The sequence below is a fragment of the Dermacentor andersoni genome, chromosome 3 (genome assembly GCF_023375885.2).
Source record: "Dermacentor andersoni chromosome 3, qqDerAnde1_hic_scaffold, whole genome shotgun sequence".
NCBI lineage: Eukaryota > Metazoa > Arthropoda > Arachnida > Ixodida > Ixodidae > Dermacentor > Dermacentor andersoni.
In genome coordinates this window covers 192,367,382-192,389,124 of record NC_092816.1, presented here as the reverse complement: position 1 = coordinate 192,389,124, position 21,743 = coordinate 192,367,382, and the positions used below count along the sequence as shown (strand labels likewise).

The following is a 21,743-nucleotide window of genomic DNA, read 5'->3' as shown; positions in this document are numbered from 1 at the left end:
CATGATAGAGTTAGCGAATCAAGTTTTAATTATGATAACTTCAAAAACTGGCAACAATGGGCTATGTGGTCAAAAGCTTTAGAAAAATCCAGAAAGATGCTGTCAGTTTGAAGGTTTCAGTCCATGTTCAAATGTAAATCTGTCATAAATTCAAGCAGTTGCCTTTCGCACGACAAACCTCTCCTGAAACCATGTTGATTATGAAAAAAGAAGTTGTTCGATTTTAGATGATGGCAAACATAAGATGCAATAATACCTATGTTCCATCATTTTACAGCATATGCACAATAGAGATATTGGTCGGTAGTTCTCAGCCAAGTTTTTGTCAGTGTCTTTGAAAGTGGGTATGACTTTGGCTGTTGTTGCGAAAGGCCTGCAGAGGTACTGACCTACAAAATTCTCCCAGCCAACCAACCGGCAAGGGCAGGCGATCTTCGGGGAAGCGACCAACCGAAAGGCACCACCATGTCTGCTGTGACAACTCACTTTGAAAGGACGGCAATACATCAGTCCCCAGCCCATCGGCGCCACCATGGCTGCAGCGGTGGAGCACATATTATTAGTGTGTACGCCGGCACCTGCACGGTCTGGTGGGAGCAGGGGAGCTCCTGGCAGATATCTTGCAGTGCCGTCTCAGGCAGCTTAGAAGTCGTCAGTCAATGGACAGACGCAGCGGCCATTGTCTGCGGAGTCGACTCTGGGATAAAGAGGCGCCTGCTCGGGGCAGCACCGTGTCTACGAGAAACCACTCAACTCGGCATGGTCAGTGCAACCTGTGTGGAAGTGAGTGCGTAAACCCTCCCCCTCAAAGGCAGGTCCGCTACGTTGACTTTGGACACTCCGAATTGGTCGGCAGTGAACTGCCGTTTTCCCACACCTAGGGATCTAGGGAGGACAGCGTGTAATTAAGGGGCCGTTGGCAGCTCCTCAGTATGCATTCCTCTTTCAGTCATGTTAGACTGATGAACTGTAACATTCTCATGTAGATACTGTAAACAAATCTCGTATTCCTCATTTTCGATGAGAACCAGTCTCTCCCTTCAACAACGTCCTCAGCGTGGATAAGTTGGACAACGGCATGGGCCATCTACCATCTATTTCATGTCCCAACCCAATCATCACAACTGGCTGACAGCGGTGGGACGGACTTTGCAACGTGGTGCTGTGTCTGCGGTGAGTGCTTGGTTCTTGCTATGACTCTCTAGGCTTCATTTTGTGGTTGTTCTGTTTAGAACTGTAGGGAAGCTGGATTGTTGATTGTTAGCTAGGTTGTGTTTTTCTAGGTAGGTTTAGCGAACAGGACCAAGGCAGTAAAGCAGCAATCATGGAGTTAAGGACAGCGCTGAGAGACGAATTGTTGATTGTTGGTGAGGAACTGGGCCTGGAGGTAGGCAAGGAAATGCTAAAATCGGAATTATTGCAGCTGATTTCCGAACAGGCCAGTGAGGAGGACATTGAAATTGGGATAGATCTTTTCAGGAAAAGAGAGAAACTGGACAGAAAGGAACGCGAGAAACATCGCGAGTTAAGAAAAATGCAACTTGAACTTGAAAGCAAACGTTTGGAGTTGTCTCAAGGAAGTGAAGGAGCTCTGGGACGATCAAGTGAGGCAGAATCATACCGCGTGGACAGGCTGTTAAAGCCATTTGAAGTTGGGAACGACATAGGCTTGTTCCTAGGAAATATTAAAAGGACTTGCAAGAAGATGAACTTCGGCCCGAGTACATGGCCACAGCGGTTGTTGTCTATGTTGCCGTGTGAGGCTACGGAAGTAATCGCCAGACTCAGTGCGCAGGATGCATATGATTATGCGCAAGTTAAGGCTAGTCTTTTGAAAAAGTACTGCCTTTCAATCGAAGCTTTTCGGTAGAGGTTTAGAAGCACAGGCAAGAAGGATAGCGAGGGATACTCGGAGTTCGCATACAGCTTAAAGGCCAACCTAGTCGAGTAGTTGAAAAGCACGGAAGCATACGAGAGCAGAGACATGATTATTGACTGCATGTATCTAGAGCAGTTTTACAGAAGCATCCCACAATCTGTGAAGCTGTGGGTGCAAGACAGAGGAAATGTAAACACTGTGGAGAGGGCAGCGGAATTAGACGAAGAGTATGCAATGCATAGAAAGCTGAGCGCCGAGGACGGCAATTGGTATGGCCGAAACGAACCACGGAAACCATTTCCGTTCAAAAGGGGTTCGCAGACTAGACGACCGGAGCCTGTAGACGTGAAAGAAAAGCCCTCAGAAAAGAGTGAGGAGAAATCAAACGGAGAAACTGTACAAAAAGAACAGAAAAGAAAATTCGAATCTTTTAGACCGCTCCGCTGCTATAAGTGCCACAAACATGGACATATCACTGTAAACTGCGGGAAGCCTAGCGTAGTTTTCTCCTACATGGATGAAAAAGACTCAAATATGGAACTTTTAAGCCCTTATCTTCACAACCTGCAAGTTAATGGCAAACCATGCCGGGTGCTGCGAGACAGTGCCGCCACGATGGACATTGTCCATCCGTCTTACGTGACGGTAGATGACTTCACCGGAGAAGTAGCATGGATCAAACAGGTTGTAGAAGAACACAGCATGTGACTGCCCACGGCCAAAGTCAAAATCAGTGGACCATTTGGGGAGCTAGTCACCGAGGCTGCAGTTTGCAACTTTTTGTCACTGCAGTACCCATACATTTTTTCGGATCATTCAAATCGGTTACTGCGGGACAAGCTCAATGAGTGCGTATCACTAGGGTGTCAAAGTTCACGCCTGCAGGAACAGCCAGCTGAAGCACTCACAAGCGAGGCAGGGTCTTTACTATCATTGGCCTCAAAGAACTTTGATTGGCTCTTACGTGTGGATAGAGAGTCACTGGAAGCCGAGCAAAAGAATGATGACAGCTTAGCTAAATTGCATCACACAGCTAAAGAAGGCATTGCCTTTCATTGCAAAACCTCTTCAGTGCCGCAAATGCATGAAAGTGTGACACGTGAGCAGCGTCTGCGAAAATCGCTGCGGCGAGCCCCACGCTGCAGATAAATGTGGCGTGACTGTAATGAAGTGTTCGAACTGCGGAGGGTCACATGAAGCTTCATTGAGGAAATGCCCACATATTAAGAAGGAAATGGCCATATTGAAAGAGATAGCGAGAGATCATTCATCGCATCACGAAGCCGCCGATAAAATCATGAAGTTACGTTCCCGTCGCCGGCGCTCCTCAAGGAAGGCTCTTGCCTCTGCGGCGCGCGTGCCCCTTCCTACAACACCACCTCCTCCTGTACCGCCTAGGCCAGACAGTGTGGAAAGGACCGCAAAGAACAAGTACACTGAGAAGACCACACCTGCCGAATCTTGGCCGGCTCTACCGAAACGACAGCATTCACCAACAGAATCACAACAAACTTTTGCTGGACAACCCCCGACGTCTACTGTATGCGATTTGTGCGACCAAGACAGACAGGTGGCTGATATGTTGCCATTGCTAATTAATACAATGCGCATCATACTGAACAAGCTACAAATACCAGCAGCTTGAATTGCTCTGCAAATACTGGATGCACTAAATCCAGTGCTTGCTAGCATCGTTTAAGCATCGTGACTCGACCAATAGTCCCCTTCTAGACTGAAGTTAAAAGTGCGTCTATCTTTCAGTGGAATGCCAGGAGTCTAAGGACCCGTATAGCAGACTTTTGCCAATTCATTTTTACAAATCGCTTCCCCATACTGGTCATTTGCGAACCAAGTACATCAACTCCACTCAGACTGTCCGGTTACAAATCTTTCGTCTCGTCCACATGCGGTGCGAGAATGAAAGTAATCATCTACATCCGCACGGACTTTACATATGTCACTAACGCAGTAGAGCCTCATGACGACACTCAATACGTCTGACTGAATGCCCAAAAGAAGGATGTGTCATTTCGACTAATTGGAGCCTACACATCCCCAGCGGGTCACTTTGACGGCGAACGACTTAAGAAAATATTACTAATGAACAATGGCCCCTGGGTTATCACAGGTGACTTCAACGTGCATCACCAGCTATGGGGAAGCACTAAAATTGACTCCAAAGTCTTGCCTCCTTTGCTGCCGACCATGATTTGTGCTGTGTGAATGATGGCAGCCCTACATTTCTACGAGGCATGACCTATAGTAGCTGCTTGGACTTAACTTTGGTGTCACGGCGCTTTGCCTCGAGCGTCCAATCGTTTACAGACATAGAAACACATGGAGGCGAGCATATTCCAACATACATAAAGATTAGAGGAGTTGAGCAACGCTCCTCTACTGTCTTGCATACAGTTGATTGGTCAAAGTTTAAGAAGGATATGGATGACGCATGTTGGGAAGGCCTTTCACACACTATCGAATATGCAATCGCAGAGGCATTGAAAACATCCATCTGCTCACTTACAAGGTCAGCAAGGCGAACAGACTTGGACATGGAACTGGAGAGGCTGCGTGCGGCACGCTGACAGGCGGAGAGGAGGTATCGGCGCCCGAAGTCCTTCTTGGATCTGAGGGCTTCACGAAGCATACAAAAGAAAGTCCAGCGTCGTATGGATAAATTGTAAGACAAGCGTTGGAAAACTTTCTGTCAGTTGCTTGATTCCCGAAAATAGCTCTTGCACATATGGAGAACGGTTAGGGGTCTTCACTCATCTCCGCATCAAAGGAAGCCCTTTGCTGCTCTGGCCCTCTACCAACTCCGCTCAGAACTTCAAGTGGCTGAAGAGTTCTGTGCACGGGTTGCTGGATCCGTGGCCATCATTACTGACGCAGCGCTGAATGACATCCCTGAGGCACGTGTACCAGAAATGAACGTGCTCTTTTCACTCGAAGAGCTCGATGCTGCGTTGGCGACCTGCAGGTGTTCTTCGTCACCAGGACCTGATGGCATCACGTATGCTGCCCTATGTCACCTTGGACATGACGCACGTGATGTGCTGCTCAACTACTACAATGAGTCTTGGCAGAACAGGGCCATTCCTAAACAATGGAAATCGAGCCGCTTGATCACCATTTGGAAACTTGGAAAGTCTCCACTTGAGATCTCATCATATCGTCCAATTGCGCTTTCAAGCTGCGTCTGCAAAGTAACGGAAAGAATTATTCTTGCTCGCTTGGAATGGTACCTAGAACGATTCAACATCTATGTGGATGCCATGATGGGCTTTCGTCGAGGTCACTCGTCTATCGACAACATCATTGACATCGTAACCTGGGTCCAAAATCAAAGAAGCCTCAAGAGCCTATCAGTGGCACTTCTTCCAGATATAAAAGGAGCATACGACAACGTCGCCCATGAGGCCATACTGAACTCACTTGAGGCTGTTGGAGTTGGTGGCCAGATGTATCAATGGATTCAGGACTATTTGACTGAGAGGTGCTTTTTCTTAGACTGAAGACTTCAGAACATTACATCTGCCGTGGTGTGCCGCAGGGTGGAGTGTTGAGCCCTATTTTGTCCAACCTCATCCTGGTAGGACTAGCGGAGTACCTACCACAGACAGTTCATGTCTCAATATACGCCGGCGACATTTGCATCTGGGCCTCTGCGGTGACTCGCCCTCAGGCACGAGCCAGGCTTCAGAGAGCGGCAACCATGTCTTATGTCCGAAAACAAGGCCTCAATGTGTCTACTGAAAAGTGCCCATTCGTTGGTTTTACGCACAAACAAATGCCATTGTATCCTGTTTCAATCAATGGTCAAGCTGCACCCTATGTTAAGACGCATCTCTTTCTGGGCGTCATTTTTGACTGCAACCTCTTGTGGCGCCCTCACTACGTCTATCTGAAGAAGAAGTTAGTTGCCATTGCTCAGGTCTTCAAATTTCTCTGTGGGAAAAACTGGGGTGCACCAGTCCATTCTATGATGCAGCTGTACAAGGTGCCATTTCTCGGACTCCTACGTTACAGTCTACCAGTGTTGTCAAATGCATGCAAGACGAACTTTCGCGCTTTGGAGAGCATACAAGGTCAAGCCCTACGCACGTGTTTAGGGCTGCCTCAGTGCACCTCAACAGCAGCAACAATTGCCATTGCGGGAGACCATATAATCCAGACACATGTAGCTGTCGACTCCCTCAGAGTGCACATTTGCCATCTGTCAAGGATCCCCGACAATCATTTGGCCTCCCTACCAGCTGAGAGACCTCAAGCGACCTTTTCACAAGTGATTAGCACTCATCAAGAGTGCATACCGTCATCTTTTACACCAACGGCAAAGCCTTCATCTCCCCTGTGGTGCCTGCGACAGCCTCAAGTGAATTTTGCTACTCCTGGAACTAAAAAAAAGTCCAATCATCCATCACCAGCCCTGAAGCAACTTACGCTCCTATTACAGCACTAGACGTATCATGACCACACTCATATATATACCGATGGTTCGACCTCACCTACCAGCTCAAACTGCCGCATTCGTCGTTCCAGCTAGGCAGGTTACAGTTAGATTCAAATTGTCACACATGACTACATCTACGTTGGCAGAATTTGCAGCTCTCCATGCCGCTATGAAGTACATCAACAAAAAGCCAACAGAGAAGTGGATCGTATTTTGTGATTCTAAGGCAGCTCTTCACAGCAACAAGTCTGCATTACATCACAGAACTTACGAGCAGATGACATTTCACATCAGGGAAGTGCACCACCATGCTCTAGAAAGAGGGCACCACATTATATTACAATGGATTCCAGCTCACTGTGGCATCGTCGGCAACAACCTAGCTGACAAGGCTGCCCACGAAGATACCCAGATGCATCCAACACCTTTGGCAAGGTCGGGCACTGCCAGGGAACTTTGCCTACTTGCATGCAAAAATTTGCATGCTAAAGCTACAACTGCCATCTAGCCTTTCCCGTGGCGAAAGAACCTTGCTGTGCCGCTTGTGGCTGGGAGTGGCATTCACGAACACATACTCCTATCGTTTGGGAATGGCCGAGAGCCCGATGTGCGACTCCTGTGGGTGCGAGGAAACCATTGAGCACCTATAGTGTACCTGCCCTCCCTACGATGTCCAACGCCTCTCTCTGCGGGCAACTTTACACCGACTGGATACGAGACTGTTCATCGAGCAAAAGATACTCGGACCGTGGCCACACCCGTCACTAGCACAAAAAGCAATTCGTGCACTGGTGCAATACTTGAAGTGCACCGGCTTAAGATACCATTTATAGTGTTTCTGTGTATAGTGTCTCACCAACACGCACTCTCTGCATTTTGCAGAGAGCATTTCTTTTTCTTTCATTTTTTTTAACTCGCATTCCTCTCTATCCTTTCTTTTTCTGTCTGTCCCGTTCTCTCTTTTCCTAAAGAGTTCTAACCCAATTCCTATGTCCTCCTCGCTGGCCTGTTTGGAAATCAGCTTCAACCCTTTCAAGATCAATGACATAAATATACAGCACCATGAACTAGTCCAAAATGGTCGATGCCGTATATTTACGGTGCCGTCTGTATGTTTAAAAAGCTCACCTATTTCCTAACTTTTTCTTTCCAAGCATGTGCCGCCACTATGTGGGAATACAGGGAGTTCTTTTCTCATGCCTCCCTCTCTCGGTTTTCGTTGCATGGTTTGTTTTAGAGCTAGTTTGCTCGACACGTCTATATATAGGAAGGATGCCGCCGTGCACACATTTCCTTTCCTTTTATTTGTATTTTTTTTTTGAGGGGGGGGGAGACTCGCAATATTTGATTGCCTCTGGTTGGTGATAAGATGAAGATTAGAAGAAATTTTTCCCCCGTTTTGCTTTTCTGGCGGGCACACAACCACACAGTTTGCTTGAGTGCGGTCACCTGCACAGTTCAATTATGCTATGGACGTAAACATCAATAATCAATGGACGTAAACATTAGTGTAAGAGCAGGAACATTTAAGAATCGTGAAATATTCTCGTGCACGAATATTCTAAGCTTTGAACTATAACAATGCATCAAATTTTTCATTCTTATAGGTTTATTTCTTTTTTATTGTTGTTATTCATGAATAAAGGGTACATATTACCATCGCAAAATATTTTTTTCTCACTTTACGATCACCCTAGAAAAATTCCGGTAAATTTTTTTCGAAATAGGTCCCTCAGAAGAATTGGAATCTGTAATAGAAAGAATTGACTCTGGGTAGTCGCATAAGGCGAAAAAAATAGACCCTCAAAGGGTTAATATTTCCGATTTCACCATTTCCTTGGGTACCGCTAGACCCAGTTCCTCACCAACAACCAACAATTCGTCTCTCAGAAGTGTCCTCAAATCCATGATTGCTGCTTTACTGCATTGATCCTGCTCACTAAACATAACTAGGTAAAAACAACCTAGCTAACAATCAACAATCCAGCTTCCCTACTGCTCTAAACTGAACAACCACACAATGAAGCCCAGAGAGTCAAAGCAAAAATCAAGCACTCACAGCAGATACAGCACCACACCGCAAAGCCTGTCTCACCGCTGCCAGCTAGTTGTAAGTGTTGGGTTTGGGCATGTCAAAAAGGGGTAGCTGGCCCATGCCGTTGTCCGACTCATCCACGCTAAGGACGTTGTTGAAGGGAGGAACTTGTTCGCATTGAGAATGAGGAGTACAGGATTTATTTACAATGTCTACATGAAGGGAGGAGAACACTGCATTTCATAAGTCTAGCATGACTGAAACGAAGCACACTGAGGAGTCGAAAACGGCTGCTTAAAACCCTGTGTCCTCCCTTGATCTCTAGGCCAGAGAAACTGCCGTCCAACTTTCATCCAATCGGAGGGTCGAATGTCATCGAGGCAAGAATTCAAAGGCCTTTGAAAGCAAGGGTTCACATACTCAACCCCACAATTTTGTTTTGCTGAACACGCTGAAAGGAGTGGGGCCTCGTAGACAGGGTTTGTCATGCTTGACCAGGGGTGGGACTGCCCAAAGTCTTTTTAAGCATGTAAAATTGCATTTTGGAGCACTTTGGAGCAGGCAAAAATTTCATTTTGGAGCAATCTGGAGCACATAAAACTTCATTTTGAAGCAGTATGGAACAGGCCAACCTGAATTACGGTGGAATAATGGAATATGGCAGGCGCATTCCGAAATTACGACGAAACAGAATAAACCAACATGAGTGCTGTACTGCTCCTGTCTTAAGCAACATCTTAAGCTGAATTTTGAAGCAGATTACTGTGATACTGAAACTGTCTAGTGCATACAAATTTTGGTAATAGTGCCTGTAGATCGTTAATTAGTGATAACAATCACAAAAACATTAATTCTGTATTAGTGAGTCTGAAACTTCTAAATGTAAACCAAGCCATTTTCTATCAATATTCTTCTTTTCTTCCCTTAATCAAGAGCCTTACATCAGAGCAGCAGCACGCATATCTCATTGCACCAGCCATACACTTCAAGTAGCGCACCCATGTGCTTGGACAGCCACCTTCACAGCCTCCTTTTTCTTCCGTACCTCCACAGGCTGGAACGGCCTTGCCACCAACATCGCTACTACTACTTGTCCATGTTCCTTCACAGAACTTGTAACCAACTATTTTGTTAAATAATTATTTCTCACTATGTTTTTGCTATTTTATAAAAAACCACCCCTTATGTAATGCCCCAGCGGGGGACTTTTAAGGTAATAAACTGAACTGGACTGAACTGAATATATTGTGAACTGAATATATTTGTTTAATATTTTGACAGTGTGGGTGAAGTGCCCGGAAATGCGCTTCACCAACAGACTGTAAGGAGAAGCCAGAGTTATGAACTACGGCGGTTTATTACTGCGATGGCAATCATACTGACGCTGCAGGGATATTGATGCTGGCATCGTCGCCGTTGCCGTGATGTTCTGTATAAAGTCCAAGGGTGATAACATCGTCTCCGCATGCCATATGCTGCATGTGCGAGTGAAAGCGTGTGAGAGTGACCCGACAATGGGGGTTCAATCTGGCTCACTCAAGGAAGGAAAGCGGGGAGAAAGCAGGCCGTCTTCTATTGCGTGCAAAGCACTGGGAGGAGGGGGGGGATGTTCTACTCCAGCGGCTGCTGCATATGGCACAGCCGCACAGGCCCCATCTTGAAGGTGATCTGCGATGGGGACAGGGTGCACCTAGTGCTGATAGCTTCGTGTGTGCTGTGTTTTCACCACTTAGTTCGCATTGAAGCGAGAGGCAGCATGAAAACCTATTCGCCCAAGGCTTCTGCTGCTGTGCTTCCTTACTACAGCATTTTGACAGCGAGTGTGCGCGGTGATCAAGTGAGATGTGTTCAAGTTTGCTTGTGCATGCGTGACACCATGCTTGTTAATTTAGTTAGTAAGCAAATGATTACAGGCTTATACAACCAATAAAACTGCTATCCTTACTTCGTATAGCGGTCTACTAATTTGCTATCGCAATCGACGCTTCGCCTTTCGGGCAAAACTACGACTTTTCTAAGGCCATTTTTACATGATAGACCAGGGTGATTCCAAAGCACCTAATGCTTAACTTTCTGGTATAGGTTATACCAGAAAGTTTTAGAACAGATTTGAATAGTTTTTACGTTATACCGTATAACGTAAAATTATTCCAATCAGTTTCTATTCCAAACCCACCATTAGCCCTTCGTGATAGGACAAAATTGCTCAGGCCTCACCCACATGGGTGTGAAAACAGATTGGAATAGTTTTATGCAGACATGTACCTAGGATTTTTCTTTCGGGGGAGGAGGGGGAGGGGGGCAGCCCAAGGTAATTTTTCTGTGCAAATGATGGAGGGGGGGGGGGTACCCTTACTAGTACAAATGTGAACAATGCCCACCATTTGCCATAAAGATACGTAAACATGCAAAACAGAAATGAAATAAGGTGTGTCTCACAGGTACGTCTGTGAGATACACCTCTCCTTTACTTGGCAAACAAGGAACCACATCAAATAGACTCATGCATGAAAGAAGCGCAGGAAGAACACTGTCAGGAACAAGTAAACAAGCGAAAGTGTAAAATAAAGATTTCTATTAGCATTTTTTTAATTAGCTATGAAGGAATTATAGAGAAATATATACTTGCGGAACAATCACAGGTCCTTTTGGATCCCTCGTTTACTGCCCCACCAAGTGCCAAACCGACTCGTATTGTTATTTGGGAAGTTGCGTAATGATGCATGGCCACCAGTCCCATACAACTGCATAGAGCACTGCATTTCTATACATACTGCGCCCACTACAGAAAGTTAGAAAAACACCTACATAAGCATAGCAGAGAAGTGGCTATATCAGGCGGCTCGACTGATAACTGTAGAAGCATCATTCAAAGCACACGGAATTATTCTTCACTTCCGGCAGCGTTTTCTCTACTTCTTGTTTAAATAAAAAGAAGTTCATCCATAAATATTTTGGCAAACAGTGGTTAAATTTGTTAATTTTCACTTTTCATTCCTCTTTGGCTGTTGCCTCTGCTCCGTCCCTTAGTAGATCGCTTAATTTCTCAACTCCTTGCGACTCTTGTTTCCAGTTGCCAATTTTGCATGAAAAGTGCTGTATAATTAGGGAAAAACCAGATGAGGTAACGGGTGACAGTCATATTGCTTATGGATTTAACAGTTATTCCAGGGTCTGATGATGGACGCTGTCTCACCTGATTTTATTTTCCACCTTATCTAAACCATATCACAGGTGTATGATTCCGAGGATCTTCCAGCGTTGCGGTGAGCCGTCTCTCGAGGAAATAATGAAGCAAAAGGAAAAGTTAAACACAACTGGCGTTGTCTCCAGCCGCAGCTCGTTCCACGAGCATACAGACCAGCTGAGTATGAACCAAATCCCTTTCCTGGTCCCTGGATCAGTCTAAACAAAAAAGGTTGAACTAACGAATCAATAGCGAAGCACTTGACCGTTGAACAGATGGTGGTAACTGAACGCATCTCAAGTTAATCACATGGGCACTGAATCGATCAGAAAACTAGTCTTCACACCCCAGGAGAGGACGATGACTACCGCCATCCAAAAGGAGTCAAAAAAGCAACAAAAGGTTGACCGCCGAATCGCTGTCAAGTCTGAAGATTGATTTGGCGGCGCTTTAGGAATGTGTGTGAGAACTAGTGGCGTCGGCAGGTAGGTGGGGGGAGGGGGGGGGGGAAGTATGCGGAATAACTTTGGGAAGGCCCCCTTCCCTCGCCCCCGCCAACCTGGGTACGTGCCTGGTTTTATGCTATACCGGCCTTGGGGGCAGAGATGCCCGCCTGCTGAACCTGCCGCAACACACGCCCATCGAATTGACTTCGCAGTGCCCTTAGCCTACTTTTCGTTGTTTTGCGCCTCAGCCAGGTAGCACCGCACCACTCAGCATGCTCAACCATACTTTAATAAGCTGTAAATCCTCGCCGTTCCGACAGCAGCAATTACAGCCAGGAGTGGCCGTGCGCGCGCCAGCCACTTGCCAAAAGCACAGAAAAGTCTAGTGTTACAAGCACAAAAATTACATGAAACTATGCGGGAGGCGCCTTCACGCAGAACGTGAACGACTGCACACTCTTTCGGAGAAAGAATCCACTTGCTATTAGTGGCTACCGTCGGAGCACACATTCCAAAGCCGTTCTGGCGCATTGTGGCACAATTTCGATCAATTTTCTGTGTTCGGCGCAGTCTGGCACAGGAATTTGAGCTTGTACCCAAATGGCACAAGTGGCACAGGAGTCCCATCCCTGCTTGTCTCAAGCTGGCACGTCTTGGTTCCTGAGCTGACTCCGCAGTTAGCTGCCGCGTCTGTCAGGCGACCATTACAATTACCAGAGTTCGTGGGGGAACGCCGTAGAGCACCATTTTCCAGGAGTTTTCTTGCTCCAATAGGTTCGTAAAGGCAACAGCGAATCAGCTAACAAAACTCAGTCCGCCAAGCGCGTCTCGGCTGGTGGCGCCGACAGTCTGTCCGAGGGAGGCACATTGTTGGCTTCACGAAGCAATTTGTCGCAGCGGGCTAGGAGAGGCTAGAAGGTCACTACCACCGCTGGCCAATCGTAACAACACTCTAGCTGGTACTAAAATGTTATCCAATTTCATACACAAACACTCCCCAAACACATCACTGCTGCATTTTCTTAGCAATGTACTAAACGTTTCATAAAGATATTTATTTTTCATAAACATATGAAAAAACCAGAGCTGCATCCTCATAAGATGTGAGAAAGCATGGGGAGAGCCTCAGAAAACCTGTCAACAGAATTAGGCAAAACTGCATCGCTTGTAAGCAGACATAAAGATAACAACAATACTGCATAAGTGCAAACATTTAAAAAAAATGACATCATATATTGCTCTTTGTCATCGTCCACTAGAGCATTTATGCATTGCAATAACACTTAATACGGGAAATTTGTAAAACAGTATGGTGCGAAAAAGAATATGTAGGAGTGTGCAAAGTCAAGATTTAGACAAATGAGGTATTTTTCACTATTAGATTTTTATTTGATTTACTATTCAAAGGAATTTACTATTGGAAATTCTCAAATATTAGTTTTTGCTCGAATATACAGGTGATAGCAGCATTTACTAAAACCTCGAGGAAGAGAGGCTGATGGAAGTGACCAGGCCAGTTCCTGGGTGAATGCACGAGGCACTTGTTCTCAATAATTTTCAATCAATCAATAACAATGCCTTGCTTTGAAGCAACCCATATTAACTCAGTTTCTAAATTTAAGCAAACCAATTTTGTGGGTATCACCATGTTTGCACCCCTTTGAGACAATGTGCTGGAGTGTCACACTTCTTAAATGAACACAACACTCTAGATGGATCTGGTGACGTGCTTTTCCCTTGTCTTCCCTGATGTGCTGTTTCCTTGTTCTTCATTTGCAAGCTGCTCACACAGAATAAGGAAACTGCTCAGTTGATCGGTTGTTCAGTTGCAAACCACATTACATCTAAGTATCGAAGAATTCAAATGAGCCTCTTTATTTTTCCCACACGAAGTCTACAAAAGGTTTATATTTCACTTTGTTTAGAAAATGAGCAAATATTTTATATTTTATTAAATATTTGAAGGTCACTCTTCTCAAATATTTATATTTCGTTCAATTAGGAAGTTTCACAATTTAAACACACCTCATAGATTTTAGCAGGTCCCAACTCACCTTCGCAGTATCAGCTGACAAGGGAGCGTCACCTGGTCTCAGCTGGCGGCCAATCTGCTGCACCAGCTTGCTCACCGCCTGCACACACCCATTGGGCACATGCTGTAACCAGCCCACATGCTGCATATGCTCAGGTGCAATACCAAGAAGTACTGCTGCTTTTACCACAAGACAAGGCTTGCTGCTAAACTCGAAATGACAACACAGAAAGCGAGTGGCACAGCCTTGAAATTCCTGCACCAGCTCACTCTGATGCCACGAATATCGTTGGCATTTGCTCGGGGCTAGTTAAATTCTTAGGCTACAAGATGGACCACATTGCATTCCAAGAGAGCCAAAAACTGAACTTAGCAGTTCTCAAGAATCGAAAATCAGTAAAAAAAAAAAAAAAAAGGCAACAAAAGTTGCATTATGCTAAAGCTTAATTGAAAACACGCGTGATTTAAAAACATAATGTCCATCAGAGGTACCAGTCGGTTATATACTAAAATTAAAGTGAGTATAAAGGTATTTACAAATAGCACACCTCAAGAAAATATTTTAGTCTTTGTGTTGCAAGATGTCAACATGCAACGAAAACAGCAGTTAACACTTCATGGCATCTGTCGCATAATGATTGTTTTTCACTCTTCAATAAAAAATTGTGTTTGAAGTGTGTTCCTCTTTGAAGTTGGCACAGGATTATTTCATAGACTGTGCTCGGTGCTGGAATGTTTTTCATTTTCCAAGCACCGGTTTAGTCAAGTGGAGCTCATTCCTTGTGCTAGAGCTACCATTTAGATGCCAAAGCCTGACAAACTGTTTGGAAGCTGTCATTTCATTGGTAAATGAGAGAGGAATTGGAACATTTTCAACACCCGTGGCAGTAAAAAAGCACTGCTGCAACCCACGATATTTCTCAAGCCGTTTAATTGCCACATTAGTACCAGCACAAATTCAACAAAAGTATTTGTTGTAATCGATGCACTGCTTTTTCAAAGCAAACCAAGAAAAAATAAGCTTTGCGCCGCTTGACAACTAATCACTTCTAACCTGATCACCTTTCGAAGCCCAATTCACGGAAGGGAGGCACAAATAACAATTTTTTGTCATGAACGCTGCTTGAAAAGTAGGGTTACATTCAATTCCTGAACAATTCAGTGAATGAATGAATGTGTGCTGTTTAGTGGCAGAAGGGCCAGGTATGTCCAAAGAGCACCATGCCAGTGTTACTGGGTTTCGGAGTGGAGCGATGAATTCCGAGAAGTAGATGAGATGTGGCTGAAAAGGGGCCTATGAATAGTCACTTCAAGTGAGTAAGATATACATGTAATAAGATTATGGTAATGACTAATGAGGTAAACTATGAACATGAGAAGTGCATTGCAAAAGAATGATATGATATAAAAGATATGTCAGATGCAAGGATTGGCAAAAAGCACTAGTGCCTAAACAGAGCCCTTGAACCGCAAGGGCCTGAAGGCATGTGGTATATAAAACTACTATCGCAGCAGCATCCTCTGGTGAGAGGATGTGCTATGACTTCATTAGGCTGATAACATGTAATGCAACATCATTCAAGGAGCCTAGGACTGCTTTGGTGTCAGAAAACGGTTCTGAACCGAAAAACATTACCGGTTGAAAAGGAATGTGCTGTCAGTATGCTAAGAGAAAATGCCTCTCTCAGATTCGGCTTTCTAACACTCCAGGAGGACGTGGAGGACAGTCGGCTTCTCCTCACATCTACCACAGAGTGGAGGTTCATTTCCAGTAAGTAGAAAATTATGGGTGCAATATGCGTGTCCTATTCAGAGTTGACAGAACATGGCATCAGTTTGTCGTGTTTTCAATGCGGAGAGTCAGAAACCTAAATGTGGCTTAAGCAAGTGAAGCTTACTTTTTGTTTCCGCATCCCACAAGTGTTGCCAATCACTTCGCAGTTTCTTTCCTAAGACAGGCTTCAGATTTGTGGCAGGGACAGCAGTGGTAGGAATAATAGCTTGCAAGTGATGATGTAAGTGACTTGGCCTTCTGGTGCATTACCCTCAATGCCTATATGGCCAGGTACCCAGCATATACTGACAAGCTGGTTAGATATATACGCTGGACACAGAACGCAATAGAGCTCACTAAGTCCAGGGTTTTTGTGTTTACAGAGTGACTTCAAGGCTTTAACGATGCTTAGGGAGTCTGTAAATATAACTGTTTTCTGAAGTTTTGATTTCCTTACATGCATCACAGCCGACAATAGTGCTTTGGCCTCAGCTAGTAAAGATACTTGTTTCCAGCTGCAGTGCACTAGATTCCGAGAAGGATGGACCCACAGCTGCATAGCACACCCTGGCATGTGACTTGGAAGCATCTGCGTAAAACTCTGTGCAAGAGTACTTGAACTGGAGTTCTAGGAAATGCATTTTAATATGTGCCTCTGGCGCGCGTTTAGCAACCTCCACAAATGATGTATCACAGTCTATGACCTGCCACTGCCATGGTGGTAAGAGTTTCACTGGAGCCACTGGACAATGTTCAAGAACTGGAACACCCATTTCCTCACTGAGGTTTCTCTCATGCAAAGTGAACAGCTTTCTCGCTGCAGGTCGGTTATGGAAGAGCGTAGCAGCGGTCATATCGTTCATGGCTGAATAACGAGGATGTTCAATGTTCGCTTGGACTCTCAGAAAATATGTAAAACTGCTGTACGACCATTGCAGATGAAGTAACCACTGATTCGACTCTACATAGAGGCTCTGGACTAGACTTGTCCTGAAAGCACCGGTCGCGAGACAGATACCCAGATGGTGGATGAGGTCCAGGATTTTTAGTGCCCTTAGCATAGCAGAATTCTAAATTATAGCTCTGTAATCAAGTCACGAGCGGAAAGACTGTTATAAAAATTCAGAAGGCACTTTCGATGACTATCCCATGTTGTGTATCACAGAAGCTTTAGAAGCTTTTGTTTTCAGACATTTCATCTTCAGATATTTAATATGGGGAATAAACATGAGCTTAGAGTCCAAAGTGATTTCCAGGAATTTATGTTGGCTTCTCACAGAGAGTTGGCCTCCCTAGATAATAATACTAGGCAGTGGTGCTACCTCTGTTTTGTTTGAGAAAAGTATGCAGGTACTTTTTTGGGGTGTTTATTTTGAAGCCGTTCTCATCTACCCATTTAGACAGTTTGTTTTACTCCAAGATGCACTTGTCGTTTGCAGAGAGCAATATTGTATAGTTTGAAGCTTACCTGCACATCATCAACATACACAGAGTAAAACATTGCACATGGAATCACTGTATGCAGGCTGTTAATTTTTACAATAAAGAGTGTGCAAATAAGCCCACGCCCTTGCGGAACACCATTTTCTTGGGTGAATGGTCTAGATAAAACATTGCCTTTCACTCGAATAGTGCCGTTAGACAGATAGCTTTTGTGTTCAACATGTTCCCACAGATTCCCATCGCAGAAAGATCGCGGAGAATTCTGTATCGCCATGTTGTGTCATACGCTTTCTTATGATCTAGAACTTTTGAAAGAAAAACTGCATATGAATAAACGCATCTCTGATTTTTTCCTCAATGCAAACAAGGTGGTCTATTGTCAACTTCCATTCTTGGAAGCTACACTGGAAGGTGTCTAGTATTTTACTAGTTTCTAGGAAATAGATTAAGCACCTGTTTATCATTTTTTTATACAGTTTGCACAGCTTGTTAGTGCTATTGGCCTGTAGCTGCTGGCTAAGGACAGGTCTTTGCTTTATTTAGGTACCGAGATGACCATAGCTTCTCTCCACAATGATGGAATATACCCCGCCCCCAACATGGCATTGAAAAGAGATGTGAGTGTTTTCAGTGTTTCAAGGTGTAGATACAATCGCGATCAAAAATACGTGGCCCACAGCTCCGGCCGCAGGAGCAGCTCCAGGCCACACTGGGGCGCTTTTATCTCGGTCAGGCGCCTGCACGTGCCTGCTTTGAGGGTGCACCGACCAACACCAATCTTCGCCCTCCCTCTTGTGGCGCCAAGTCACGTGCTTGATAAATTTCAAGTGCAGTGTTCAGCTGTTTCGCAGCTGACGATCAGTTGGAAAGGGGGTTCATCAGCGCACGCTTGCCTTCCTTCCCGCGCCAGCTTGCATCTCTTGCATACATGCATCGGCTCCTGCAGGCGCGCGTTCGTCCATTCGGCTAAGCGCACGGAACGTATGCCTGGCAGTGTCCGATTTGGTTTCACGCTTCACGTTTACATGCGCCTCGCGCCCGTGTGTGCCGCACTTTCGTGCCTGGTGTCTGAACGAACGGTGCATGTGCATGCAGGCTCTCAATGAATGAGGCCATGGCAAGGCATTGACGCATAGCAGTAGCAAGCAAAGAGCCCCCCGCTTTGCTGGTGTCAACGCCCGACTAACGTTCCATTCTGGTTTAAGATGAAAGCGTTAGTAGGCTCACATTGCAGAAACCGTCCGAACCTGCCAGCCGTGCCCAGAAGTCCTGCCGCCACCGCCGTGCCAAGAACTATGGCAGCACGGCAAACGATGCAAAACAGAAGCGCCCTCCTGTGCACTGACCATCGCCAACAAAACAGCTGAGCGCAGCACTTGAAATTTATGAAGTGGGTGACTTGGCCGCACGAGAGTGAGGGCGAAGTTTGTCGTCACTCATTACACACTCAAAGCAGGCGCCCGATGGAAATAGCATCGCCGCGGTGTGGCCCCGCAGCTGCTCCTGCGCCCGGAGCCGTGGGCCACATATTTTTGATCGCGATTGTACCTTCAGGAGCTTGTGTATAGTGTGATGCACTCAAGACATATTGAAAATGTTCACCTAAGACAATCCGCCTGATCTTCCAGGTTATCACCTTACCTACTTACAAGGGGTGGGGGATGTGTCTGCCAGCCTATTAATTTACCCTATTCCAGACTTTTGTCTTGTGTAAAAATTTACACAGATGTGCTTCTCCCAACTCTCCCTTTTAGCATGTTGACATGTTCTTCTACCCTGGGACTTTATTTTTCTTTAAGCTAATCAAGTTTTCAGTGGTTGGAGGTCTACGTAGCAAAGGCATCCCAAAGCTTTAAGTTTTTCTATGCTTTTTCACATTCTTCATTCCACCAGAGAATATGTTTATTCGCCAGTCCATTAGTTTGATGGATGCATTTTGTGGCAGCGTCAACTATAAAGCTCATTATATACACTACAGCATCTTCTAAATTAAAAGAGGCAATATCATCCTGGCATAAATGTGTTATTTCTTGGAAAAGTTTCCAGTTAGCTGAGTCAACCTTCCATCGGGGAACGTGTGGTGAGCCTGCATCTTGTTTTGTTAAGCTTAAAGGGCCCCTCACCAGGCTCGATAGCAAATTTTGATTATACGCTGGAGGTTGTTACGTATCCTCTAGGGAGCGTTCTGCCACAAAAATTGTTCAAATCGGCTCACTGATAGCCAAGATTGAAATATTTCAGTGCCGCAAACCCGTGATTTTACAAGGCGAGCTCCACCGCATAGCGAGACATGCTCTCCACTCACCCCGTCTAGCCTCCGCAAGCAAAATTCCTTCCCTGCGTTCTCCCATACCAAACCTCGAGGATCGAGTGACACATACGTCAAGGGCGCCGCCTTCATTTCTTTTTCTCCTCACTTTATTTTTTGTCACTGCACACACTTCCACTTGCGGCGTTGTACACAAGCTGTTGTGATGTCTCGCTTCGCGCAACACATGATTTTGCGCGTTGTGCACAAGAACGCATGATGTTAGTTAGTTAGTTAAATGTGGTTTAGTGGCACAAAAGTGGCTAAGGCTATGCTGTGCCAAACACGGGGTGTTTTATAATACTATTTAAGAGGAGAAAGGCTGTGTTAATCTATATTTTGTGTAAAAAGCCAGTGTCGTCTAGGAATTTAGGCAGGTCAGGTAATGGGACTATCGAATCATCTCCTAAAATTAAAGCAGGATGTAAAGGTATGTGCATTTGATATAGGTTGTGCAAAAGGTTTCGTCTTTGTACTTCAATGTGTGTGCATGTGAGTAATATATGCATGACTGTTAGTTGCTCTTGCCATTTTTCACATGTCGGCACGTCTTCTTTTGTAAGTAGATAATTGTGTGTGAGGTGTGCGTGCCCAATGCATAGTCGGCATAGAACTACTTCAAAGAAGCGCTCCTTGTGGTTGCACGACTTCCACTCACCAAGTACGGGTTTAGTGAGATATAGCTTGTTTTCTGTACAATGGCCCCATTTGTGTTGCCACTTTGACACCAAGGCCTTCCTAATGGCACGGATACTATCTTTATATGGAAGTGTTGTGTTTATTATGTCTTTGTGCGCTGCCATCGATGCACATCTATCGGCTGCTTCGTTACCCGGTAACCCAACATGACTTGGTACCCAGCAGAAGCGGATTGATCTTCCGTATTTGTTAAGCGAGACTATGTTTAGTATATATCCTAACAGGGGTTCACACTCAGATTTCAGATTTAGAGCCTTCAGTGTTCTTAGAGGGAAGCTGATAGCTTTTCCAGAAAAAATGAGTGAAGAGCAGTACGTCATGGTTTTCAACCCTCCGAATTCGAATATCGCATCGAAATTGAGTGAAAGAAGCGCAAACAGATTTTATTTCGACGAAAAGTGCAGCAGCAGACTCGGGGAAGCTCGTGCACCTCATTTCCGCCTGTGATTGGTCGGGCGCCTCGTGACGTCAACAATGATGTTTGTCCGGACTGACTGCTGCCGCTACACATGAAGCACGGTGCAAGGTAGTTTGGCGCTGTTTTGTTGAGACGGTCATGGAAAATTTTGAGAGCTTGCGTTTCTCTGAGGAGTTCGGCGTTAACTCCAAACCCCACGAGAGCGATGTTGTGCGCGATGGCGACGGCTTCAAGCTAGAAAACAGGCTGTCACTTGAACAGATCGCTTGGTATTGTCGCTCGATCGCTCGTTTCTAGAAATCTAGAACTCGTCGCTCGTCGCCCGGAAGTGCTATGAGCGACTAGCCAATAGTGCGATGCCGGAACTGGATGTACATAACTCAAATACTACTGTTTGTTGCACGGAACGAACAAACTATTGAATTTTACACGTGTGATAAGAACCTAGTGCAAGACCTTCAGAAATATTTTATGCTCCTTTTTACAGTAAAATACATCAACTTAAATTGATAAAGCATGCATCACGCTAGTTTCTGCGCGTATATATATTGCTGCCCTCATACCGGGAAGCCGTCGCTCAAAGCCGTCGCTCGCGTGGAGTTCGGCTTGTAGGCGATGAGTGAACGCGACAGCCATCGCCTCGCTTGTCGCTGTCGTGTGCAAGATCACTTGTATGGGGTTTATACTTTACTCCCTACATGTACGAGGCGATTGCAAAGAGCCGGCCTCTCCAAGAAGCAAAAAATGCTGGTGCAAGCAGTGCTTTCCACGCGAACGAAGGCGAAGTGTTAGCACCTCCTCGTGTTGGAAATGTTCTTTGGTGAGTATGTTTTTAGGAAGCTGCACTCAGCGATCCAGTGAGTTCGTTTCCGGGCAAACAACTGTAGTGTTATGTTCCTGCATGCCTGCTCGTAGAACGCAAGCGGTGATGCGATCTTCGGCATTTGTTCGCTGCCCCAAACTGTCGGCAATCTACACAGACAGTTTAAACGCGAGAAAAGTTTACCGGCTGTTGTAGCACATGTAGTATAGAACCTTCATCAGCGCACCATTCGCACGCTACTTGTAA

At 45.4% G+C, this 21,743-nt stretch overlaps 1 protein-coding gene and 1 pseudogene across 2 annotated transcripts in view; one reads left to right on the top strand and one right to left on the bottom strand.

The window, feature by feature from the left end:
* LOC126524404 (focadhesin) overlaps nucleotides 1–21,743 on the bottom strand; it is a 392,101-nt gene that overhangs the window by 356,450 nt on the left and 13,908 nt on the right. For both annotated transcript variants that reach the window (XM_050172727.3, XM_050172728.3), the window contains exon 2: nucleotides 14,055–14,132. In XM_050172727.3, the coding sequence (XP_050028684.1) occupies nucleotides 14,055–14,132 (78 nt within the window). The remainder of the gene's footprint in view (nucleotides 1–14,054; nucleotides 14,133–21,743) is intronic.
* Nucleotides 1,325–12,664, top strand: LOC140216306 (uncharacterized; annotated as a pseudogene).